At 41.7% G+C, this 26655-nt stretch overlaps 1 protein-coding gene across 5 annotated transcripts in view; it reads right to left on the bottom strand.

Annotated features, from left to right (window-relative positions):
- Window positions 1-644: 644 nt before the first annotated feature.
- The window catches only part of FREM1 (FRAS1 related extracellular matrix 1), a 102902-nt gene continuing 76891 nt past the window's right edge, over window positions 645-26655 (bottom strand). For all 5 annotated transcript variants that reach the window (XM_039545102.1, XM_039545100.1, XM_039545101.1 and 2 more), the window contains 8 exons: window positions 21636-21785; window positions 19458-19696; window positions 18432-18479; window positions 17994-18173; window positions 17288-17416; window positions 13669-13784; window positions 2784-2869; window positions 645-1707 (listed from right to left, as the gene is read on the bottom strand). In XM_039545102.1, coding sequence (XP_039401036.1) covers window positions 1508-1707; window positions 2784-2869; window positions 13669-13784; window positions 17288-17416; window positions 17994-18173; window positions 18432-18479; window positions 19458-19696; window positions 21636-21785 — 1148 coding nt within the window. In that variant the 3' untranslated portion in view covers window positions 645-1507. The remainder of the gene's footprint in view (window positions 1708-2783; window positions 2870-13668; window positions 13785-17287; window positions 17417-17993; window positions 18174-18431; window positions 18480-19457; window positions 19697-21635; window positions 21786-26655) is intronic.

Raw genomic sequence — 26655 nt, 5'->3', positions numbered from 1 at the left:
TTATCCACATTAAATTTCAGTTGCCATTTTGTTGCCCAATCACTTAGTTTCGTGAGATCTTTTTGAAGTTCTTCACAGTCTGCTTTGGTCTTAACTATCTTGAGCAGTTCAGTATCATCTGCAAACTTTGCCACCTCACTGTTTACCCCTTTCGCCAGATCATTTATGAATAAGTTGAATAGGACTGGCCCTAGGACTGACCCTTGGTGAACACCACTAGTTACCCCTCTCCATTCTGAAAATTTACCATCTATTTATTTATTTATTATTGTGCAGGTGAGCAAGGTGAGGAGAAGACAAAAGCAGACTTTCTTCCCCATGGTGCTCCTCCACTGTGGGCCTGATCCACAGGGCCGCCCGGGGGGGGGAGGGCAGGGGCAAGTGGGGCAATATGCCCCAGGCCCCTGGCCCCGCAGGGGCCCCCACGAGAGTTTTTCGGGGCCCCTGGAGCAGGATCCTTCACTCGCTCCGAGGGTCCCAGAAAACTCTCGCGGGGCCCGGGCTCCCAGACCTTCTTCCGCTCCGGGTCTTCGGTGGCCGGGGCGGAAGGACCCCCCGCCGCCGAATTACTGCCGAAGCGGGACCTGTCGCCGAAGTGCTGGGTCTTCAACGGTAATTCGGCAGCAGGTCCTGGAGTGTAAGGACCCCCCACCGCCGAATTACCACCGAAGCGGGGACCCCCCGCCGCCGAAGACTCTAGGTCCCCTGAATCCTCTGGGGAGCCCTGCTGATCCAACTCCCACTGAGATTCTTCCCATGGACTCCAGTGAGTTCTGAATCAGGTACCATGCTAGGACAGCAATGATAGAAGCACTAGCATCCCTAACAGCAACCCAAAATCAGCAACAGAGCTTACTCTGCAGATGAGCCCATTACCCCTTCCCCTGCCACTTCTCTCCCTATAACTGCAAATGAAAACAAAGCTAATAGAACTGTAAATCTGTAGGTTTTATTGCTGCTGAAGTCAGACAATTTACATTCAGCAATCATGAAACTTGCAAATTGACTGTTGTGTTAGTTTATTTTTGTTTAAAAATAAATTAATAAATTTACATGGCAATTAGGTGCAAGACCTAAGGCTTTAGCCTTCAGTGTAACAAAATTTGGGCATCTCATTAGAACAAATGACAGATCCAAATGCTGTGGGGGGTGTTTGAAAATTGAAATTGGATTCAGATCTAAATTTTGCAAGTGGCCCCTATTGTTGTAATAAGCTCAAACCAAAACCAAGAACCAAACATTCTGAAACTTCGTGGTGCTTGAATTCTGGATCTAGACTGAGGCTCTCTATAATGAGAACCTATTTGCCCACCCCTTCCTTGGTATGCTTAGCACTGTGCTACCGCATTCACTCAATTTGACTCTAATATACCACAGCAGGAGTATAAAAATAAACCCTGATAATAATGAAGTTTTTTTTCTACACTTATACTCTCAGAGTACTGCAAATATAAGTTAAACATTCTGTGCACAAGAAAGGCCAGATGGGTATGAGTGTCAGTTTTGTTTACAGCTTTCTTGAGCAGACATAGTTGTGCCTATTACCCTTCCTACAGTCTTTTGCTTGCCATTTCCCTCGCCTCTGCACCAAAACACAATTCTTTCCTTGCTTTGAAAGGTGAGATGGGCGACTTCTCCAGTTTGTGAAGGTGACAGGTTCTCCTCCATGCCACTCCCAATGGCCAGGACTAACTTGATCATTAAAGCCTAATATGAATAAAAAAGATCAAGTCAGTGATATGCATTTCACCTCCAGTCTGAAGGCTCCTGCTACAAAAGAAAGCCTATTCTTCTATTTCTCTAATGAGAAGTACACACAAGACTGTTTTGAGGGAAGAGAGCCAGAGCCATCGCTTGGGTAGGACAAATAGGGAGCTTTGGGGGCCCCGCGGGCCAGTGCGATTGGCCAGGACGGTCGGTCCCAGAAGAGACAAATCTGTCAGTTCCACCCCAGGGCCTGCACCCCCTAGGGGACAGTCCTGAAGAGAGTATACCAGGACTGCAAGTAAAATACAGCGTAACTTCTGGTAAGGCAACTAGCACCATGTGAACAAGGAGACAGCATCCTTTCCCTTACTATCACCCACCCAAAAATGTCTCCATTTCTCTATACTTTATGTCCAAGATTTTCTTGTGATATTTATCTTAATTTCCCTAGTAAGCATATTCTAGTCAAGAATGCAGCTTCAACTTTATCCCACCCCCTTGTGAAAACAAATTCCTGTCATCCTTTTAACATTCATACGGGCCTTGTCTAGACTAAGAAAATAGTTCATGTCTGAAAACATGTTGGCTAACAATTTTAAATATGTCCTTTCACCTAATGCAGGCACAGCTTACCACCTTTAAAACGTTAGTTGGTTCACCCCAAACACAAACAGTGTTTAAAATAGTAAGATATTCAGACATATCCTATTTTCCTAGTCTAGATAAGACCCCAGATGGAAATATATGAACTCACTAAATCCGTTGAACCTGATTCTCCGCTCCATTACAACAGCTTTATACCACTGAGGTCAATGGAGTTGCACTAGTGTAAAACTGATTATCTGGGGGTGGGAGGCCGGGTGAGAAATTAAGATGAAATACCTCTCTATGTTACATATTTGCAGAACTTGAACTTTCCTTTTATACATTTCTCTAAGTATTCAATATAGGCAACTTAAGGGAAAAGGACAATAGACCAGATGGACAATTGGTCTGTGTTCCTATGTTCCAAAGTAAAGCTCATAGACATTAGTGTTCTCCAGCAGACAGTCATACTTAACATTTTATATACTTGCCTATCCAAAAGGGCTTCCTTCCACTGAAGCCCCACAGCCACTGCATGTGTTGTTTACTGACCACACTTGCTAGACTTCCAAGGTATCTAGGTTCAAAAAGAGAGGACGGAATAATCAGATATGTGTCTGACAAAGTGGGCATTTACCCACGATACCTTATGCTCCGATACATCTGTTAGTCTTTAAGGAATAATCAGAATTATCCATAGTGAGACATCTTTCCAATTGACTTTTCTATAATGAGTGTTTATTCTACCATAAGACACACATTACTATTTCACATGAAAACTGATGTTTGGATCAAAGGATACCCTTTATATGGGTTTATTTTTAAAACTCATGTCCATCTGGACAGACTGTGTAGTCACTAATCAATTACTTAAAGGTAATAGATATTATATACTCATATATGATATTTTAAACCCAAATGTTAATTCTTTCACAAGAAATTCTTTAACAGACTTAAAAGTACATGCAGTTTTTTTGGTAGGTGGATTGTTCTGCAAACAAGAGTTGTTTTTTTGTAACAGTAAACTAAGATCCAGCTACCCTAAAACACAACCATGTTGAGGCATCTGGTCACATTATGGCTCCATTTTGTAGTGCAAACTCTCTTTTAACCATGTCCCTGAAACTATGCTAAAGCCTTTGATAAATAAAGGCAAAAATCTCATTTACACTTCAAAATGGAACTGGTTATAACTGGATTGGGACAACTGGAGTATAAACAGGTAGATTCCTGACACAATTGAAACTGTAGCGTAGATGATGCTTAAATGTCTTTAATAAAGTCCTAGCAGAAATTTTTAAGACTTGTTTGATTTACAGTGTCTTCCACTTAATTCAATCAGCAGTTGAGCTGGGTCTCTGCTTACATGTGTGCTAAACCTTGGAACCAAATCATTTAATTTAACAGCAGTATAATCCTTTGATTGGTTCATGAAAATTCAGTAAAACTAAATCACTGGCACTAGAAAGTTGCTTCACCAAGTGCTACAAACCTGTGTTATACACCCTAGTGATCATAGCAATAATGAGATCAACCTCGTATTTCAATCCAAACAACAGAAACACCTGATTGCAGCCAGAAGAAAGCACTGGTGTGGCTATAATAAAATTTAATCTCAAAAGAGGTCCCTTGCAAATACTGATTTAAAAATCATGCTTGTATGAAAAGACATTTCTAATCATTACATGTAGTCAGGGCTCTAGACACACTGTAAGAAAATGAGAACAGTTCTGAAAGGGCGTGTATGATAATAGCATTAAGCTAGGCTGGGCTCCAGACAGGCAGGAAATGACAATATAATAATATTTATGGAGCTAAATGTAAATCTAACTAAATTCTAATTAAAAAAAGTCTCTACTGAAGAGGACATATTACTTTATTAAAAATACACACAACATTCATTGTGGTGTCAAATATGTCCATTTACATTTTTTTCTGTGTGCTTTAAAATCTATACCATGCATTCAAAAGCATCCATCACCTCAGTGCAGTCAATCCCAACTAAGCAAACATTTCAGCTAAATGGTGCCTTCCAAGGGTGTTCACGGTAATATGCAAGGCATTCAGCATAAAGGAGATAGTTTAAATCCTTTCTCCAGTGCATTAGGGCAACTCTGTACCAAACTAAAACTGCCCAATAGCCAGTTTGGCCAGGTACAGGAAGGATCCTAAAAATAATTATTTGCAATAATAAGTCTTTTTTCTTTGTAAATAAGCCTTTTGCTATGTATCTAGTAAATGTATAAACAAATGTATTTCTTGCTCTGTTGTAAATAAAAATATTAAATGATTGTGTCCTGTGTATTTGCAGTTTGTTGAAATAAAAGGCTTGTTGTAATTTTGGCACTCTCTGTTAATTTTTAAACTCTCTGCTCCCAAAAAATAACTAAAACTGGTAATAAAATTTAATAAAAAAAAAGTAAAAAAAAAAAAAATGCATTCTTTTAAAAAAAAAACTGAATTTTTTCCCTCCAGCCCACGACCCACAGACATTCACTACGGGTAATACGGACCAACTACCCCATCTATCCCCATGAGAGGAGAAAGAAAGTAAAGGGGGTATCTCTAAGACCTTTCAGCGGAGGAGGATGCAACTTCGGGTTTCTCTGAGCCCCCCTGTGCAAAAGTTATTGACTGTGCAGCAGCATCAGATGTTATGGTATTGGGGAAAGGCCCCAATAAGGTTAGTGTAGCAGGCTGGGGCCTGAAATGCATGGCTAATAGCAAATGCATGTATGGCATAATAAATGCATAGGTAAATGCATTAAGCATGCACCATACCGCCTGTTTATGCATCAAGGACCAGTGCATCATTGCATTAAAAAAAAAAAAAAGGGGTAAAAAGTCATGGCATAAAAAAAAAAAAAAAAAAAAAAATACAAAAAAAAAAAAAATAAAAAAGGCTAGCTGCAAGTGTTAAAAAAAAGTAGAAGAGGAAGCTGCCTGGGTTTGCCACGTGTGTGAACCAGCCCCCCTCCCCTTGAGGGGTGAGTCCGCAGTGTGTAAATCTCTTCCCCCCCTTCCCTCTCCTCTCCTTCCAAGTAAATGGGTAAAAAAAAAATACTCACATATCATTCATATAAATATTCCACCCCCCTCAGGTATTTATGTATGTATTACACACATGGTAAAAATATGCAAAAATTAAATGTCCATAAAATTAATAAAAAATGAAAAAATCAAAAAAAAAATCTATAAAAAATTAGTCATAAAAAAAAAAAAAACAAATAAAAATAACAAAGCTTTAATCACAAAAAAAAAAATTACAAAAACAGTGTGAATAAAAAAAAAAAAAATGTTAAAAAAAAATCCTCATTTTAAAAAAAAAAAAAAAAAAAGTTGTTTTGTCTTCTAGGCCAGTGCATTGCAAAAAAAAAACAAAGTAAAAAAAGCTAAATGGCAAAACCAAAAAAAGCCAAAAAAGCAGTAAAAGCCACAAAAATTGCAAGTTAAAAAAAAAAAACAGCAGCTAAAACAAACTTAAATTTGCAGCCTAAAGCAACCAGGCAGCCTAAATAAACTGGAATAAAAAAAAAAAAAAAAAAGATTCCCAGGAATTAAAAAACAAAAAAACAGCCAAAAGAAATAAAAAAGCATGTTGGAATACACAGACAAATAACAAACACCTGTATTTCCCCCTCTAGTCACATTATACACACACATGCCAGTATATATTCATATATTTTAGGCATAAAGTATTTTTAAGTAATGTGAGAGCATTTTTTTCATTAGTTTTTTATTTTTTTTTTTTGTTGTTTTATTTGTTTTATATTTTTTAATAATTATAATTATTAATTATAATTTAATAAAATTATTAACTGAAGTTTTAAATTAAATTAAAAACAAAAATTTGTCAAAGTTTGGTGATCAATTAAAAAGCCTTGTTAGTAAAATTTTTTCTTTTTGTTTTATTTTGTTTTTATTTTTTTGTGTTTTTTGTTGTTTATATTTTGGGTATTATAATAAAAAAAAAACAATATTTGGTTTTTAGTAAATAAAAAAAAAACTATTTTTTTTTTTTATTATTTAGTTTGTTTTGTTTTTGTATTTACTTTTGTTTTGTTTTTCTGTTCATTTGGGCGTTAGGTTTATAAGTCGTAAAACTAAAACTAATAATTCATGCTCTAAATAAAAATAGAGGTGTCTCCTAAAAAAACCTGGTTAATCTAAAATTTTACAATCCAAAAAAAAAAATAAAAATAATAAAAAAAAAAAAAAATTTTTGTTAAATTTTATTTTTTTTTTTTTTGTGTAATTTTTTTGTTTTTTGTCTAATGTAAAAGAAAAAAATAAAAGTTTAAATAAAAAAATAAAAAATTAAGTAATGTGTTTTTGCCCATTTGTAAAGCCTAAAAAAAAAAAAATTTAAAAAAAAAAAAAAAAAATAAAAAAAAAAAATAAAAAAAATAAAAAAAAAAAAAAAAAAAAAAAAAAAAAAAAAAAAAAAAAAAAAAAAAAAAAAAAAAAAAAAAAAAAAAAAAAAAAAAAAAAAAAAAAAAAAAAAAAAAAAAAAAAAAAAAAAAAAAAAAAAAAAAATAAAAAAAAAAAAAAAAAAAAAAAAAAAAAAAAAAAAAAAAAAAAATATAAAAAAAAAAAAAAAAAAAAAAAAAAAAAAAAAAAAAAAAAAAAAAAAAAAAAAAAAAAAAAAAAAAAAAAATAAAAAAGAAAAAAGAGTATTTTTCTTTCTTTTTAATGTTTATAAATAAATAATTTTTTTATAAACAAAAAAAAAATGTATTATTTACTTTAATGTACTGTCTGTATTATTGCTAAAAATTGTCTGTAAAAGGTATAAAGGCTTGCTGTGATTGTTTACCAGTTGAGAGACCTGTCCAGGACCCTGTGTCCTATGGCACTCTCTCCCTCCATGGTAATTACTAAAAAAATAATAAAGTATTTAATTTTGCTGCATCCAAACAAAAAATAAAAACTAAGTTTTTCTTCGACAATCCCTACAGCATAGGGGGATCCTTGGGTGGTGCAGAGCAGCTGCAACAGACCCTGCATCACATACCCTATGGCCAGCAGAGGAGGAATGGTTGGGGCAACTCCATACTGCTGGCTAGCCCAGGCTGTCATATCTCATTTGGGGCCATTAGCACCAATACTAGTTAACGCAGCCAGACACACAGCTGGCCCAAGTTCAAGGGAGTGCCAAAGACACTGAGCAGCTCCCAGACATAGCCTTAGATCTGTTTTTAATGTTTTATATTATGGTAGCACCTAGGAACCCCAGTCACAGACCAGGACCCAATTGTGTTAGGTGCTGTACAAACACAGCAAAAAGAGGGTCCCTGCCCTGAAGAGCTACAATCTGAGTTATGAGCTCTGGCTGTTAGTAAGTTTTATTTAAATGCTAATGCATGGAGTGCAAATAGATTTCAGGTCAATGGAAGAGAGGCCCTGATTTTCCTGTACAATCCAGACCCTTTGTGTCACTCAGGCAGTGCAAAGTGCATGGTCATAAATGGCTCCCAGAAAATTCCCCATATGGAGGGGATCTCCCTAGTCACCTAAATCAGAAGGAGGGGGCTCCCGTGCCAGCAGAGCTCTGCTACACTGCTCCTCAACTGATGCAATATCCCCAAGGGCATAAACTAGAACAGCATCCTAGGCTGCTCTAACTACTGTTGAATCTGGGCAGAATCAGGGAACTGTAAAGGAACTCTCCTCCTCTCATGCCAAGAGGAGCTTGGAGGCAGGGGAGAATTGAGCCAAGAGAATCAGATTCATAAACAGTTCTTTGACAAGTGTGGAAAACACTTCTGTTACTCAAATGGAAGGTTTCCTTTCCACTGAGCAACCCTCTTTGGTGTGTGTTAAACATTCTTCAGTAACCCATGAATTGTCATGTCTACATTGTCTGACTGAGAACAATACCATGCAATTAGTGTGGCAGAAATGATGCAAGCTTTGGGGGACAATTAGCTGTTTTTATATCACACCATCATGACACAGAATGAATCTGTTTCAAGGGAAGCATTTTATTATGAAATTTCGTGACTTGTCGCTGTTGAGGGGCTGAACAAACAGGTTCATATGCCATCCAGAGTGCAGATTCTAATGGGTGAGTGTCATGTTTATGTCAAAATCCAATGCTGAAACACGAACCCTGTCACTTTGTAGCTAAATCCCAAATCTGAATGTCTTCAGGTTCATTACTCCCTAATGGTCAGTCCTGTCAGAATGAAGATATGGACAATCCTACGCACTATAAAAGTATTAATAGACCATATTATCCCTTAGGATTTGAGGGGAAGGATACCTCAGTGGTTTGAGCATTGGCCTGCTAAACCACGGCTTATGAGCTCAAGCCTTGATGGGGCCATTTAGGGATCTAGGACAAAAATCTGTCAGGGATGATGGTACTTGGTCCTGTTGTGAAGGCAGAGGACTGGACTGGATGTTTTGGGGTCCCTGCCAGTTCTATGAGCTAGGTATATCTCATATATATATATATATATATATATATATACACACGTATTTATGGCTCCTAAATTGAATCCAAATGTGGCCCAGTATTTTCAGCTGAGACTGCTGCTATTAAGGTAATTTGTTTGCACTGTCTCCAGTTACAAATGGGAGGTATCTGATGCAAGGATGTTTTCAGAAAGGGTCATTAATTCAACAACTAACTCCCCATTCTGAGGTGTGGTCGACATACAATTTTTTTTTTACCAGTATAAAAACTACATTAGTTAGGGGTGTGATTTTCTTGATCATTATAGTTATACCAGTACAACTGCTAGTGCGGATAGTGGCACATTTTTGCCAGTCTAACTGCACCCATAGTAACCACTTTAACTATATCAGTATAGTTAAATCAGTACAACTTCTGTGCTTAGACAAGGCCTGAGTATGTTGCTCTTCTGGGGACTCTGCAAGGTGTATTTATCTAGCCAAGTTTGGGTTTTCAACCTTTTTTCATTTAGGGACCCATAGCAATTTTTGAATGGAGGTGCAGACCCCTTTGGAAATCTTAGACATAATCTGTGGACCCCAAGGGTCTGCAGACCACAGATTGAAAACCACTGGGATAGAATATACAGGGTACATATTTTTTTCTTTAAAGGGACTTAACCTTAGTTGGAGTCTTACTACCATAGAGCCAGCAACATTGTAGCTTAACTTTGTATTGTAATGGATTGTATATCCACTGTCTCTTATAAATTTGGAAAAAAGGTAAATCATCCATAGAGTAGTTTTCCCAGATGAAAACCTGGTGGTGAAATGATGTTTTACAGTGTTCTGAAACTGGCTGTTTCATCTGTAAACACATTACAGATCTAACATCACCAGTAAAATAACGAGGAGCTATGCATGCATTTCTTTGGGAATGAAATGGCTGATCTGTTCCAGTAACAGAAATAAGAGAATAGAAAAATAAAACCATTTATTAACTCATCTTCCGATCAGCACTTCAAAATGAATTAAACATTCTGAGACTGGGACCTGCACATCTGTAAGCCATTTGCAGTAGAGGAGGGAGGAGCTCTCATTTAACATGATAAAGCCTCCTCAAACTGAAGTATCCAGCTTTAATTGAATTAGCACAGCTCATCATGAGAGATTTGTTTGCATGTTAGTTAGCTGATATACTTTGGCTCTTCCTCTTGGTGTTCCATACCATCACTTAACCTCATTCAATTTTCATATTACACACAACTTTCCAGCAGGAAAGGAGTCTCTGCAGCTACTGACACACACAAGGCAGACTTCCTAGAGAACAGAGGTCTGACTAATATAATTTAGGGAGGGTTCCCTCCCAGCTAGCTGAATGTTAAAGGAATTTCAGAGAGAAGATAATCAGGATCTGCTGGCCTGACAGCTTTGTTCAGGATGTTGTCTGGAGGAGGACAAGAAAAGGGTCATTATATGGCTCATACTTCTCATCAGGCAAAACAAAGTCATAATGAATGCGAGAGCATGTTGTTGCCAATATAAATACAATCGGGAAAACTGCCTCAAACAGCAGAGATCAGGAGAGGGAGCAAAGCTCTTTCTGGCCTTCCCAGCATGGCAGCAATAGGGTTAGACAGGATCTACACCCTTCCCCCGCCCCCCCACTTCACTTGCAGGAAGAGGAAGTACACTGCATTGCCAACCTCAAGCTTTCAAAAGATCACCAACCAGATCCATTGAAATCATGAAATTAACAAAAATGAGGTTTATTTTCTTTGCCTTCTGGTTTCTGAACCTTTAGGGTGCACTTGGGTTGCACTTTTCCAGCTTTTCTCTATAGCCAGGGGGTCTAGCAACTTGCTTTTTAAAAATGGAAACTGAGACTGATGTAATCACTTGGGTCCAGGAGCTGGAACTTTAAGAACACCACCATGAGACTAATGATAAAAATCGCCAAAGTTGGCCACACTAGGTGGCATTTTAGTAAGGATAGGTGAATTGGTCTGGATGGTATAAGAACTAAGACCTAACCTTTGCCAATTATCCAGAGCAGACTCAAACTGTCATGAAGGACTGGAATCAATTAAGAAGTACTTTATTCTCCATGCTCCCCGTGCTGCCCTCATTGCTCAAAACACATGTTTCAATCCAGTCCCCATTAACCTCTTTTCACCTCTGGCTCCTCTCTGTTGTAACTTTTATTTTACAGAATAGTTGCAGGGCCCGGATGAGTATGTGCTAGGCCCAATCCACTTTCAATTCTTATGCAGTCTACTGCTCTCCACAATTTGTTACTCTCCAGCAGGGCTGCCAGAATAGTCTGGAGCATTGCTCTACCACCTGAAATCTAGGATGGAGCTTTGCACTGGCACTTGAGAAAGCTATGCTCTGGCAGCTCTGCCTAGGTAGTTTCAAAACCTCAGGGTAGATCTACATTGCACCTGGGAGGTGTGATTTGCAGTGGAGGTAAACTGACTTACACTAGCTCAGCTTGAGCTAGCATGCTAAATTAGCTGCATGGATGCTGTGGGCATGGGCTGTGCCTCGGGCTAGCCACCCGAGTGCAGACCCAGGAGGTCAGGTGGGCTATGTCTCAGGTGGCTAGCCCAAGTCGCTGCCCATGCTGCAACATCCACACTGCTAAATTCAGGTGAGGGCCATAGACCCTCCCCTTCCCATCCCTTCACCCCCCAAACCTCAGAATTGGGAAGCAAGCTCAGAGGCCATTGCCCACATTAAGGGATATAGGCTCATAGGACTTTAAGCTCAGTAGGGACCATCATGAGCATCTAGTCTGACCTCCTGCACATTGCAGGCCACAGAACCTCACCCTCCCAGTCCTGTAATAGATCCATAACTTCTGGCTGAGTTACTGAACTCCTCAAATAATGATTTAAAGACTTCAAGTTACAGAGAATCCACCATTTACACTAGTTTAAACCTGCAAGTGACCCATACCCCATGCTGCAGAGGAAGGCGAAAACTCCACAGGTTATCTGATAATTTGACCCACGGGAAAATCCCTTCCTAACCCCCAATATGCCAATCAATTAGACCCTGAGCATGTAGGAGGTAGCTCCAGTAATATGAATGAAGCAGGGTGGGAGCAGAGCATAGAAGAGAAGGAATAAAGGAAGGGGCCACAGAGCTGGAGAAGCAAATGGGTCATTCCCTAGGAGCCCTAAGAAGAGTTCTTCTGGAACCCTCTGGCTGCTGCCATTTCAGCCCCAGTGCAGCAGTCCCAGGAGGAGCAATACTTGCACAGCCCCAGACCCAAGTGTGGGGAAAGGAGCAGAAGGAGATGGGCACAGAGACAAGTTCTAGCCCCTGTTCTGCTCAGCTGCAGAGTCTGTCAGGGGCTCCAGGAGAAATAAGTCCCTAGAGGCAGGCAGTGCTTCCCAAGTTCTGTCCCCATACCCTCCCGCTGTGCCGGCCCTCGTGCTGGGAGGTCTCTATGCCTGCTCCCTGCCTTTCCGAGGAAAGCCCAGACCAGGGACTGTGAGTCAGGGGTCCCAATGCCAGGGATGTACCCTCACCTGAGACACAACCAACCCCTAAGCTAGTTCCTCCCCAGCCACCTCTCCTGGGGTGAGCCTGGTCCTAATTATCCCTCACTCCCGTCATTCTCCATACCTCCCCACTCTGGTCAGCCAGTTGTAGCCATCTGCCCTGCTCCATCCCATGCCAGCTCTGCTGTCCTGTATTTTCACCTCGCCACAACTGACTGCACAATTCTGTCACCATTATCCATGCCCCAAAGCTTCTTATCCAAGTTGGAATCAGCACTCAGAGGACTGCTATGGACAGAAAAGGATCCTGGAGAAACCCCAACTTGGGCTCTTGGGGAATGACCCCACACCTGTCTACTTCCCTAACTCCCTGGTCCCTTCCTTTACTCCTTCTTCTCCTCTTCTGTTTCAGTTGACCTCTGTTTTTTTTACTCACAAAATTGTGAGCCCAATTAATGTCCCTTGGATGCATAAGTAACTTAAGTCTCTGACCGTGCCCAGAAATACAATTTTTAGATGTTTAACTGAGTTAAGACCTCCTTAAAGTAAGGGTGAAAAATGTGGTCTCACCCTGTCTAAGCATGCTGTGATGCTTACAGGATAGAAAGATGCAGACACAGTAGGTGAAGAGAATAGAAAAGAAGGAAGAAATGCACCCACCATGAATATGCTTTGCTAGCTCCAGCACTATAAAGTTGATCAGAACATCACTGCTCTCCCAGATTCCACTGTATGGTAGAGAATGAACAAACTCGCCTCTCCAGAGTTATGCTGAGTCTTTGCTGTAAGCATTGCCAACCCCAATCTTTCAAATATCATGAGTCAGCCCCCCGCACACCAAAAAAAGAAAAAGAAAATCACAAGATTCTTTAGAAATTTCATGCCTTTTAAGCCATTTAACATTGGGTCCTTTATTTGCCTTCTAGTCTTGAAGAATGAGAACTTTATAGGCTCAAACTTTTCTCAGCAAGTTGGAGGGTTAGAAATTTTGTGTTTAAATGCAAGCCAAAATTCCTATGTCTTCACATGACTCCAAGAACGAGTGCTTTAAGCAAAAAAAAAAAAAAATTGTGAGACACAATAAAATTGTAACAACTGGCAACACTGTAAGCAGGAAAGTCGTGGATCACAAGCTGGAGAGAGAAATGTGAGAAATTGAGTCTTCATTCTCCTCAACTCCCCATTCAGTGATGCTGTGCGGGGGGAGCGTCACCACTGCAAACAAAGCATTGCAGGAATGGAAATCATGAAGAAAGGGGGGGGGGTAAGCATTCAACACAAACATTTTGAGATTAACCTTTCTTGGGCTTTTATTTTTAAATTAATTCTTGATCTGGGCCAGAACCCTCAGCTGTGCAGCATCAATGGAATGGGGGTTAACAGAATCAACTGAGCATAGGAAGCAGCTCAGTGCAGGATCAACACCCAACTACCAAACAAAACGATTAATCTGAAAAAGACTTACTGTTCCCGGCAAGCCCGAGCAGCTGTATTCCAAGTGACTTTCTGGTCTGTGATCAGGAAATAGCAGCTGCCGCCATGATGGCTCCATCCAGATGGGCATTTTTTCATGCTAACTTCCTGAAATAAAAAGATTGCTCATGCTCAGAGTGACTTGTTAATAGCATCAGCCTTCTAAAGTGCTGCTTTAACATGCCTCTTCAGGATCAAAACAAACACAAACATTTGTTTATATTAATAAAACTGAAGGCGTTTTTTAGATTCAACATCAGTAACTTCAAAAGATAGACTGCGTGCAACATTCATCTAATGGAGTAGGCATGCACAAGATCAAAGCAGTTACACTATATTTAGGGCTTAAATTCTCACAGAATGTTACCCAGAGCTCCCTAGGCCTCCCCATTCAGCGTTCTGGGGTGCGCTGGGGCTTGGAGCTTCAGCCCCAGGGGGCACGCCGGGGCATGAGGCTTCTGCAGTGCGCCAGGGCTCAGGGCTTTAGCCCCGTGGGGCGTGCCAGGGCTCGGGGTGTCTGCGGTGCATCAGGGCAGACCTTCTGCACAACAGGCCATAGCATCTCACCCAGTAATTCCTGTATGAAGCCCAAAAACTCGTGGTTGAACTTGCACATATATTTTAGACAGACATTCAATGTTGATTTAAAGACTTCAGGTGACTAAGAATCCACCACAGCCCTTGGTAAGCTGTTCCAGTGGTTAATTACCCTCACTAATAAAATTTAGACCTTATTTATAGTTTGAAATAGTCTAACTTCAACTTCCAGCTACTTGACTTTACGTCTCTGTCTGTTAAATTAAAGAGCTCTCTGATATTGATTCCCTGTAGGGTGTTTGCAGCCTATGAGCAAGTCAGCTTCCAACCTTCCCTTTGAATATGCTGAATAGGTTGAGCCCCTTAAGTCTCTTACAGTAAGGCATACGTTCCATGCCTCCCATAATTCTTGTTGTTCTTCTCTGACTATGTATGTATTAGAGCAGCAGCCAGGAGCTCCACTGTGCTAGGCACTGTACATTAGGGTCTGCCCACACTGCAATTGAGCACCAGCAGCTGACCCATGCCAGCTGACTCAGGCCCACAGGACTACACAGTCCTTCCCACAAGGGATTTTAGTTTTTTGTAATAGAGGTTGTGTGTTTGTTCGTACATTCAGGCTATATTTTGGATGAATCCTATAGTTGCAGGGTCCCGAAGCTCAGGCTCCAGCCTGAGCCCAAACATCTACGCTACAATTAAACATCCCCATAGCCCAAGCCCTGTGAGCCCGAGTCAGCTGGCACAGGCCAGACACAGGTGTTTAATTGCAGTGTAGACAAACCCAAAGAGATTAAGAAACACTATTTGTCCCAAGGAGTTTACAATCTAATTCAGACTGTATGACTGATACAAGATAGAATTAGTTGCCATTTCACACAGGCCAGTGAAGAGTGACCATTGGGGCTATCCAGTTTCCTCAGAGATTTAGGTTCTGATTCTCCGGTGTGTCTGAGAAGTGCTCAGTGTACATCTAAGGAGATGTGTACAAAGATGGCTTTAAGGGTTTGTCTAGATGAACAGTTAGTACGTAGCAGACTAGGGTGTGATGCTACAACCAGAGCCGTGCCTAGGGTCCGGCGAATCAGGGCTAGTGCTCTGGACCCCGTGCTTTGGGGGGCCCCCGACGCGGGCCAGCACAATTGGGCAGCACGCATGGGCAGCGCTTGAACCGCTGGCTGAGGGAGGCCAGCCCCCAGCCCACCCCTTCCACCAGAGGGAGAGCACGCAGCGGCGTCGCTGCAGCCTCCCCAGCCCCAGAGCGTCAGGAGGGAGAGCATGCAGTGGCGCTGCTTCAGCCTCCCCAGTCCCAGGAAGGCAAGCGGCATGGCCCCAGCTCCCTAGAGCCCAGCGGCACTACCGAAGTGGGGCCCTGGGCGCGGAGTGTGCGCGGGACCATGCTTGGCTGTTTGGGGAGGCCCTGCCGCCCCTCCCCTGCCCAGAGCGGTCGGTCACAGAAGTGATGGATTTGTCACTTCCACCCCAGGCCTTGCGCCCCCATAGGGAGGACAGCCCTGGCTACAGCACACTAGCATGTTGCACACTAAGGGTATGTCTACACTGGCAGGTTTCTGCACCACAAGTTATACCACTTTTATTAAAATGCTGGAATTAAACCGCTGTTGCGTGTCCACACTGTGCTCCTTGTGACGGTGGAGCGCATCCACATTAGCAGCTCTTGCAACGGCAAAGAGAGCAGTGCATTGTGGTAGCTATACCACTGTGCAACTGGGTGCAGGGTGCTTTGGGAGGGGGTTTGCAATGCCTCATGGGGCAGGCACAGTGTCACATGATGCAGGTTTCCCAATCCCATTGTTCCATGGGCATCATTCTACACTGCCAGCTGCTTTTCAACTGAAGTGAAGGGGGGAGAGTGAACACACACACACCCCTCTGTGTTCAACAGCAGGAGCATTCCACATTAATGGTTTGCTTTGTGTCCAGAGCAGATCAGCACAGCATGCAATGGCTGTTAGAAACGGAGCTTTGAAAGGGGAGGGGTGCATGTCTCCAGGGCAGCCGAGTTCAAAACAATGAGCAGAGCAGCCACTTGAGGCTTTGCAGCACTGCAACTGAGGAGTTTCTGCGCACAAAGTGGCTTGGCAGCATGTATACATATGTAGTTTGAGCACAAAAAGCTGCTTTACTGTGCAGAAACTTGCCAGTTTAGACAAGCCCTTAATGTCCATGTGGACCCTGCTACTATGCACTGGGAGTTTTGTCGTGCACATCGACCTACCCTGCTTTGAAATGGAAGTAGGTCAAAGCACACTACGGAACTCTTAGTGCGTGGTAGCAGGGTCCATGACGCAAGTTAGCGCACAGCTCCCTAGTGCATGATAGTTTTACATTCCAGCTTGCTGCATGCTAACTGTTCATCTACACAAGCCCTAAGACACCATGATGCTTCACTGAACCTAGGGCATCAGAATGCCAGACTGGTCTGCAATATAATTTAGAGCAGCCTGGCTACTGTATGCTGGCTGCCAATGTCAGCTGGAGATCAGCTGGGTGCATGGATCCCTAGCCATACTGCATCCATTAGTAGCCAGGAAAAGGGTGGTATGGGAAGCCACTGTTGCAGTGATACACCACTCAAAGATCCTCCTATGTAGGGGAAGCCCAGGTGTAGGACTGCTTTGCACCACCAGAGCAGAGCAAAGCATCCCTAACATACCAGTGAATCAGGCCCCTATGCTTCATCTCAGATATTCATTTCATACCAACATGTCTACAAGTGTGTCTGTTGGGGTTGCATGCATCTGATAGGCACATGTTCCTGAGACTTAATGATGACGCAACACTGATGAGACTGCACCTGAAGATGCTTAAGAACATCATGTCAAGAAACAGTATTTTGACAGGTTTTTGTTAAGCCTTCTTGAAGTGCTTTTATTTAAAAACATATTACAAAGAAATGTTCCCTTTTACTCATCCAAAATGTAGCCTGAATGTATCAGCCAAAACACAAAATCTCTATTACAATAAACTAAAATCCCTTGTGGAAAGGACTGTACAATTTAACATTGGAGAAGCTTAAAATTAAATGCATGCAAAGGGCAGACGATAGTTACCTTGCTTTTTGAAGTCCATAACTTCCACGAAATTCCATCACACTGAAATAAGTTTTGGGTATTTTCTTCAAAATGCAAGAGCCCTTCTAAATCAGGTGTGCAGCTCTTTGGAAAGGAGAGGACCAGGTCCTGAAAAAGGGAATAACATTTGCACATTGAAGCAAAATGGTTTTATGGAACAGAATAAATGGTCAGTTTTTACTTCAAGAGATCGTGACGTGCATAGGCGCTGACTTACTCAGATCCTGAGGGGGGGGTGCTCAACCCCTGCTCTCCCCCAGATCCTGCTCCCACTCTACCCCTTCCTCCAAGCCCTCACTCCTGCATCTTCCTGCCCCACATCTTCCCCTTCCCCCACAGCACCTCCTGCACACTGCTGAACAGCTGATCCATGGCGGGCAGGAGGCACTGGGAGGGAGTGGGAGGAGCTGATCAGCGGGCCCGCTGGAGGACAGGAGGCGCTGATCCACAGGACTGCTATTTTTTTTCTCTGGGTGCTCCAGCCCCAGAGCACCCATAGAGTCGGTGCCTATGGTGACATGCAAAAGCTAAATGGGTTGAGTTGTTAATTTATCCATGTATTGGCTAAATATTAGAGGTGGGGGTGGGGTTGGACTGGAGATCTCAGAGGTGTTGAATCATCTTAGATAACAACTTAAGTTAAAATTGATGGTGAAAACTCATATGAAACAAAAGGTTTTCATACCTGTTGGCTAGAGTGTGATTCAGACATCAACTCTGCCTTATCAGCTTGTGGGACTTCTGTCTTCCTGGAGGAGATCACATTTATCTTTGTCTGCCCTTGGTTAATTATTGACTTGTTAGCCTTGTTTGCATTAGCTGATGAGGTGTCAGCCTCTACTCTGAGAGAGACCAATCCATGATACTTGATTTTTAAAGTAACCAAAAAAAAAAGAGAGGATTATCATTCATAAGCCACTTCAAAATTTTCCTCACAAAAATGGAAAGGAATTTTGAAACACACGTTATTGTTAAGGGGAGGAGACCCCCAAAGAAAAAGACAAAGAATGAGAAAGTGCAGTCGGTATTAACTAATCAAATTATTAAAGTAGTTATACATGCAGCTAAGGTAAGACACAATAAGGAAAGAATCATAGAAGAAGCCACACCATAATATTCTTACTTTAAAAGCCACATTGGTTCCATTTCTTAACACAGATGAAGGAGCAACCTGAAAAGGCCAGACAGTGAAATGAGTTTGGCGTATCTACACAATATAGAAACAGGTAGCTATTTGAAGCTTTTCATGAATGTCTCATGGGGTGGCTGGTGGTGGATAATCTAGGTTAGCAAACACTACACATTTTATTCTCGGTTTTAATTTTTTCCCCCTATAATGGAGGCGGACGACATCTGAAAGTGGGCAATTAAAACTGAGACCATGTTCTACGTTACAGGGACTACAATAGCATAGTTATGGCACTGTAGCTATGCCGGCATAACCTCATAGTGTAGGCAGCCTACATCAATGGAAAAGGTTTTTCTGTCATGTAGAACTCCATCTCCCTGAGAAACATTAGCTAGATCAACGGAAACATTCTTCCACCCACCAAGCTGTGTCTACACTGAGAGCTACATTGGCACAGCTACAGAGCTAAGGGGTGTGGATCTTTCACACCCCCAAGTGTCATAGCTGTGTCGACCAACATTTTACGCGTAGACCAGGCCTGACACACAAAGGTGTGCTCAAGGTCCATTTACATAACCAGTTAAAGATCACAGTCATGTCCCAATCAAATCAGTGTACATGAAATCTGCCTAATGAGGTGTCTCCACAGTTTTTTCCAATTTAGATAAATTTTATTTCCTTGTTTATTTTCTAGTACCTTCAGGATGAGGTGCTTAGCTCCTGTAAATTGACCTAGTTCCATTAATTTCAATAGAGCTCTGCTGATTTACCCCAGCTGAGAATCTACCCCCATCGGAATCTTATTTTGGTTTGTTGTTTGTTTCCTTAATTCCATCTGTCTTTCACACATAGACAGATCCTCAGTGTCAAGGCTTTCAGAAGATACAGTATATTCTTAAAAAGCTCTTAAGTCTGGATCCACTGAATGCACAGAGATTTTCTAGTTACAGTAAATTCAGGTAAGATCACTACTTTAAATCTATATTATCATCTCATCACCATATAATAGATCTGCCTTACTATTTTGCCATTTCTGACGGCTCTAAGCCTCATCCTCGAGAGATTCACCAAGTTGAATTCCTGTAACACATCCCCTCTCTGCACCATCATCTCTTTGGAAGAGGACAGCGGGATTCCTTCCAAGTGAACAGTGCCAGGGTTGGAGGGTGATGAGGAGCCTGAGGAAACTGGAAGCAATGTGCCTGTCCCCCATAAGTTGTGCTTGTTTTGGCCAGAGGAATGGAAAGAGCTGCATTGACCTGAAAGCATACAAGATGGCAGATGGTCAGTTCATTTTACATGAACAGATAGCTGGTCACATTGACTAGGGCACTGAAACAGCTTGTCATTAAAAGTTGGATGATTTTTCATCTGATGTTGCCGATTTGCTATTTATTCACTAGTCCTCATTTCTCCCATTTGTTTACGTAGAGGAAAAGAGAATTCGTAGATAGTATTGTCTGTGAGTCATAAAAGTATAAATACTATAGCACAAGTAAATAAAATCAACTCCCTGAAAATCAAATGCACTAAGAGGTACCTGTTGAAGGTACACATTTGGTCCATAGATTTTCAGGTATAATGAACAATTTTGGTAATATTTAGGCCCTAACGATTTTCTCTCATCCCAAACAAAATTTTGCAGCCCTGTAAATGAGCACACATATGCTGTAGCACCCTCTTCTGACCCTCACATGGTTCTGCAGCAGCTGGCCTCAGTTTCCCTTCACCCAGGAGATAATCAATAAGTCTAACAAGGCCATCACACACACCAGTGCCCCTACCATATGCTCAGACATAGTCTCTTTTGTCCCAGTCTCACATAGGGGTACAAACCCTGCTTTCCTGAAGGTTTGTCTATTTTGAAGCTCCAAATATAGTATCTCAGGTGTTCCACTGGGCACCACCCCTCCTTTATGAGACCTATGTATTCCCTGTCACAGTTCCTCTCCTCTTCAACTTCCCCAGATAACACAACTCCTCAGCCCTCCCTAGCTGCTGCTTATAATTTTTCCCTTTGGAGTCCTCTGAATAACTGAGCTCCTCTTCTTGGACCTGTGCTCTGAATCCTCAAGCCACACCTTCAGAAGGCTTCCCCAGCTCCTTCCCTCAGGAGTCTTATCAGGAGCTCAGCACCACCTCAAACAGCTCCCCAGTTACTCTTCTTTGTCTTCAGCTGCAATCCCCAGCTGTTTGACTATTTCTCACACAAAGATCTCTCCCTCTCCTGTCCAGTCTTCTCTTCCTTATAAAGCCCAGGTATCTTTCCTATCAATGAACCAGCAGCAGCCAGCTGGTCCCAGGTCCCTTCCTTTTCATGTTTTGACATGGTCTTATTTTCCTCTCAAACCAGTTTTACACTGATGAATCTCTGACTTCAGTTGAGTAATTTGGATTTACATCAATGTTACCAGTAAGGTGACCAGATAGCAAGTGTGAAAAATTGGGATGCTTATTTCTGTGTGCGGGGGGCGGGGGAAGGAGAGGGCATAATTGCCTATATAAGACAAAGCCCTTAATATTGGGACATCTGGTCACCCTAGTTACTAAGCAGAAAATCAGACTCTGAACCTTTAAAAATGACCTTTGCAAAACTAACCAAAATTCGTTTTCATAATTGATGAGTAATGCTGTTCTGCTAGGCAGCTAGAGAGAAGAATATTCTTCAATCTTCAAAGAATTTAGCTGTCTAGATCATTATTTGTATTTTCCTCAGCTGTTTCCACATTAAAACACTCCACATTTAATCACTGAAAAATACACAGTTTTGTAGAACAACTGATCAAACCAGTAGGATACTACAGAATTTATTTTAAGGGCTGGGTTCAGTTGTTAGATTTTTTTCTGACATCTTTCCCAAAGGAGTGCAACAACTATTATACAATTAACAGAAAAATATTTTAATGGACCTTCTAAATAAATTCCTTTGAAAATAATGAAGAATGCTGAAATCTAACATGCTTGTTCTTAGCAAAGGTTTTTTTCTTTTGTACTTGTTGCTTTCTTCATGCTGTGTTTCCTAAGAGGAAGAATACAGTTATGTGAGAGAATAAACGGGTTTGCAACTGTCAATCCTGTTTTCTTTTTTTCTTTTTTTTAAATTAAGCATTTTGATTTGAAGGTAAGTGTTGTTAAAAGTAAGTAGCTACTCAGCCAAGATTGCTCCAGATTTTAAAGATGATGATCAAAAGAGAATACCTCCTTTTGAGTCCAGAATTTTCACTACAGCTTTTGTCCTGGTGCCAAGAATTGCATTCACAGGGGAGTTCAGAACTACTTCAAAGACCTCATCATCTTCCTCTAATCCGTCATAGGTAATTGCTACATTCCACGTCTTAGTTGACATTCCTACCAGAAGTAAACATTTTAATTACTCTTTAATTGCTATTTCAATCAATCTGGGTGTCAAAAAAAATATTAATTAACATGTCTACAGCTAGAATAGAATAGCTTGTGTATGCTATTGTGCTCATACCAACTGACTGGACTCCTGCTGTTCTCCCAAATAACACTAAGAGACCAAATTTGTTCCTGGACAATGATGATTCAGTTCATGTGCATACACTGTAATAAAAAGCTGCCTTAGACTTGGGAAATGATGGCTACAATACACAGATTTAGGGGTTCAGTTGCAATTTTAAAGATAAATGTGATGTATTCTTTTTATCTCAGAATCTTAATTCTAGAGATGCTACAATTATTTAAAATATTTGCATAGTCAATCAAAAATGGCACTGTCTTTTAGTACTATACTTCAAAAGCCAGATTCTGTTCTCCGTTACAAATGTAGAGTAATTCACTGGCTTTAATTGAGTTATTTCAGACTTACACCAGTGGAAATGAGAACAGATTCTAGTTCTAATGTAAAGGGTTATTCTGGTTATCAGTTGAAAGACCAATAAATAATCATATGTTAAATAACAGTGTGTCATATTATTATATATATATACATACATACACACACACATATACACATACACACACACACACACACACACACAACAAAAGGCTTTAAAGGTGAATGCAAAGGTCTTCTTTTAAACAATTCCATTCAGAAAAGTTGAATTTCAGTTGGTCAGACCCAGATCCCAGAATGGGCATTATTGTTATATAAGCCTCTTGGATTAGTACTATTTTTGTGTACAAACTGACTCACACAGTTAAGATGGATTTTCCATATGCATGGAGTAAGATACATATATACAATATTAATTTTTATGCTGCCTCTGTTGGCCTCCCATTTGATTTGGTCTCCATTTCCTAGTTACCTTTCAGTTGCATCTCCAATCTGAGATTATTGGCTCTTATCCAATGCACACTGAAATCAATGTAAAGACTCCCATTGACTTCAATCAGCTTGGATTGGCTCCTATGCCACCATTACATTTAATTTGTAATTTATTACTTTTATTTAATGAGTCCATGACAGTGGTCTGTGAGCATGTTTTTAAAATACACATCAAATTAGTTCACCAATGTTAACTAATTAGACCTCTCCCCACAAATTAAAAATAAACCCAAACACCAGCATCCTCTCAAGATGAAGCCTGAGAAAATAAATGACTTTACACAGTGCCCTGAACATCAACAGATTTGGAGCTTCTGCCAGTGTAAACCTAGACAAAGGACCTTCAAGGGGGATAATCTGCCAGTGGGAAGGGGAATAAGCCATCATGAAAAGCATATGTAGGGAGTTCATGCAGTACAACAAGTGAGGGGTGCTGGCTGGAAAAGAGGGGTAGGATATGCTAAATCAGCATATCCCATAGCCTGCCTCCACCTGCAGACCTCTTATGGAATACCACTCAAACTAAAGGAGCCTCCACCTCTGGTAGGAACCCCAGAGGAGGACAACAACAGTAAAGTGACCTGCCCTACCTCAGGGTGAATCAATGTACACTTCCCTGCCCCAAGTTCAGAGCATCTGTTTCCCAGAGTAGCTGGACAATGGAGGGGAGCATATCCCAGTTAAGGGCCCTGCATTGAAAATACTCTAGATGTTTTAATCTAACGAATGGGTAGCTTGAGTGCATCAACTGATCTTAGGCATTTGGTGAGGGAGAGGTGGTCTCCTAGGTGGTTAGGACCCAAAGCATTTAGGGTGCTTGTTTGTTTTTTTTACACCAGTCTCAACATCCTGTATTGCATCTTTTAATTTAAAATAAAAAGTCTAATGACGAGGTCTTTGGTTCTGCACTGTTATCCAAAGTAGAAGACATCCACTCTTCTGCCAAAACTGCCACAAAGGGAGTGCCCTTAATGCAATTTTTTATCTGCTCCGACTCTGTTTCTGCTATTCCATCCGTCTCTTCCTGCCTCTGTGCTGAATACTCCTGTCAGCCATTGGGAAGAATCAGTGATTTCAGAGGTGTGCTAGGAAAATGAACAAATTCTCCCACCTATTGTGTTTACTGCTTTATGGCCATCGCGCCTCCCTAATCTGTCTCTAAAAAAAGACCAGAAGTTACTTGTGCTTCCCCATTATGCCAAAGCTGAAACATTTCCAGCTATTTTTAATTTGATGATTAGTCTTTTAACTGTCACAAATTTTCCTATGTGATAGCCAGGCAAATACTGCAGTCCTATGGCATCTTGGTAGCCAAAACACTGCTTGCATTGCCTTTTTTCACAACAAAAGCTGAGATTCCAACTGAGAGATTCCCCACTGCAGACTCCACATGGCTGGGTTGGAATTAGCTTATCACCTCCCCCTTATCTTCTGTTTTTCCAGATGCAGATAAGTGCTTGGACTATTTTCCCCATGAAACAAGTGCTGTTTGTTTGAGATTGCCACAGATGATATTTCTCATTTCTTTTATAACTATGGTGATGTTTTGTAATTGAAATCTTACTCCTGGCACCACTGGCCAAGTTGTTTGAGGGGCCCCGGCGAAATTCGGACAGTTCGGCGGGCCCGCAAAAAAAAAAAAAAAACAAAAAATAAAATGTAAATAAAACACGTCACTAGGCGCACTGGGCGGTCTTGGCTCTTTGGGGGCACGGGGTCTGGGTCAGTCCAGGTCTTCAGTGGCACTGAAGGACCCGCGCCACTGGCGCCACTGAGCCAGAGCAAGTGAAGAACCCGCGCGAAGTGCTGCCCGACAACTGCGCTGCCAGGTGAGTAAAAAAAAGCGCCTCCCTAGCCAGGAGGCCAGGAAGGGGGCGCTGGGGCCTCTTAAGGCCCGGCCCCGATTCAGGGGAATTGGTGGAATAGGCCTAAAGCCGGCCCTGCCACTGGCATAATCTCCATGAGCATTTCAAGCTGCTGTCTGAACTCTGTGGGCCACATTTCCAAAAGTCAAGTCCTAGATTATGTCTAAAAAATATGCACAGGCACAGTTAGTGCTGACAATTTGGGCCTGCATCTGCAAAGGAGGTAATTTTGAAAGCAAATGGGTTCTCTTGCCTAGTTATTCTTTGTATGTGAAAAACCAGATTTTTAAAGGGGCTTTGGAGCTGTGCTTCAGCTCCGCTCCAGCTCCAGGCAAACACCTGCAGCTCCACTGCTCCAGAGCTGCTCCGCGCTCCAGCTCCGGGCTCTGCTCCAAAGCTCTGTTTTTAGAGGCACAGCACTGAACTCAGCCCAGGCAAAGGTGGTCTAGGGTGACTTTAAGACTCTTTGCACCCTCCCGAACTGGGGCTGCTTCACAGCTTTGGTGCCTATCTAAATTACAGCAGCTTCTCTGGGCTGCCCTACGGGCCGCACCACTGCCTGGAATCCCTACATTAGGGTTTGCAAGGGGGACCTTCTGCAGTTCCTTGCCAGAGGAATCCTCCCCAACCTGGATCCAGGGCTTTTAGGAGCTCCTTTACACTGCTATGGCCATTTTACCCGGCATAAAAGGGTCAGAGCAAGGATGAGAATCTCAACCTGTCTGATTAAGATTCTGGTCACACAAGAATTCTGTGGGAAATCCAGGAACAGAATCCAGATGTCCTGAAATGCATTCTAGTTTCTTAACCACAAGACCATCCTTCTTTTCACTATCAAGTTAGCCATGCTTCATATCTGAATTGGAACTGAAGTGTAGCTTTTACCATTCTACTATACATGACTCCATTACATTCACTACTGTACTGTTAGCTCAGATCCTGGCTTAACTAGAGATGGGCCCCAAGCTGCAAAATTCAAATCTGGATCTGGACCCAAACTTCAGACATGTTCATATCTGGGATTTTGGTTTAGCCTCATCTGAAATCTTAATTTGTTATTAACTATACTTTTATGGGGAATAAATCACTGCATATAATTTTATACAATGTTCTCTCAGCAGTAATGCAGTACCATATGAAACCAAATCTACATAGTCTCCCCAGTTACATGAGCAACTTGATAAAGTCAAGAAGATACACTTTGTGTTTGGATCTACGGTGAGAAGTTAATTTCCAGTCGTGGTGAAAGTTCAGCACATTTATCATCTCGGTAGGAAAGTGCGCCACAGGGAAGCTGTGTGAAGTGCATCACAAAATTCAAATGCCAAGTCAAAAATGTGTAGATGATAGTAGTCATATAGCAGCACTTCTTCCATTTCTGTTATTCATTAAACTACCATCCTGTACTTCTGCAAAGGATAGCAGATAAGCACCTATCTTGTTAAAAAGAGCATAGTGAAAATTACATCATCTCACTTCAGAAAATAAATATTGTGTCTGCCATTTGGAGTTCTCTTCTAGGAGCTACATTAGAAACAATTGTAGGGAGTCCCCCACACACAATTTAGTATTCAGACACAAATGATAAAAATGTGAAAGCCCTCAACAAAGCTTCCATTATGCTTGGCAGTAATTGCCACATTTGTTGGTGGTCTCAGTAGAGAGGCCAAGAAATGATAGGAGATGGAGACTGAGCAGTCCATTGAGTAGTTTGCGTTTAGGGTGGGGAAGCAGTCCATCCAGTTTGCGTTTAGGGTGGGGAAGATTGCACTCCAATGACCCTGCTTTACTTTTTCAACTGATGAGTTAAAACAGTGGTTCTCAACCAGGGGTCCGGGGCCCCCTGGGGGGGGCCACGAGCAGGTTTCAGGGGGTCCGCCAAACAGGGCTGACATTAGACTTGCTCAAGCCCAGGGCAGAAATCTGAAGCCCCACCGCCTGGAGCTGAGCCCAGGATCCCAAAGCCCACCACTCAGGGCTGAAGCCAAAGGCATGGGGCCCTGGGCAACTGCCCTGCTTGCTACCTCCTAACGCTGGCCCAGGCTTCTGTATGCAGAAAAACAGT

Source organism: Mauremys reevesii, linkage group 6, assembly GCF_016161935.1.
Source record: "Mauremys reevesii isolate NIE-2019 linkage group 6, ASM1616193v1, whole genome shotgun sequence".
NCBI lineage: Eukaryota > Metazoa > Chordata > Testudines > Geoemydidae > Mauremys > Mauremys reevesii.
Note: the sequence above shows the minus strand (reverse complement) of the source record. Positions and strands in the feature narration are given on the sequence as shown.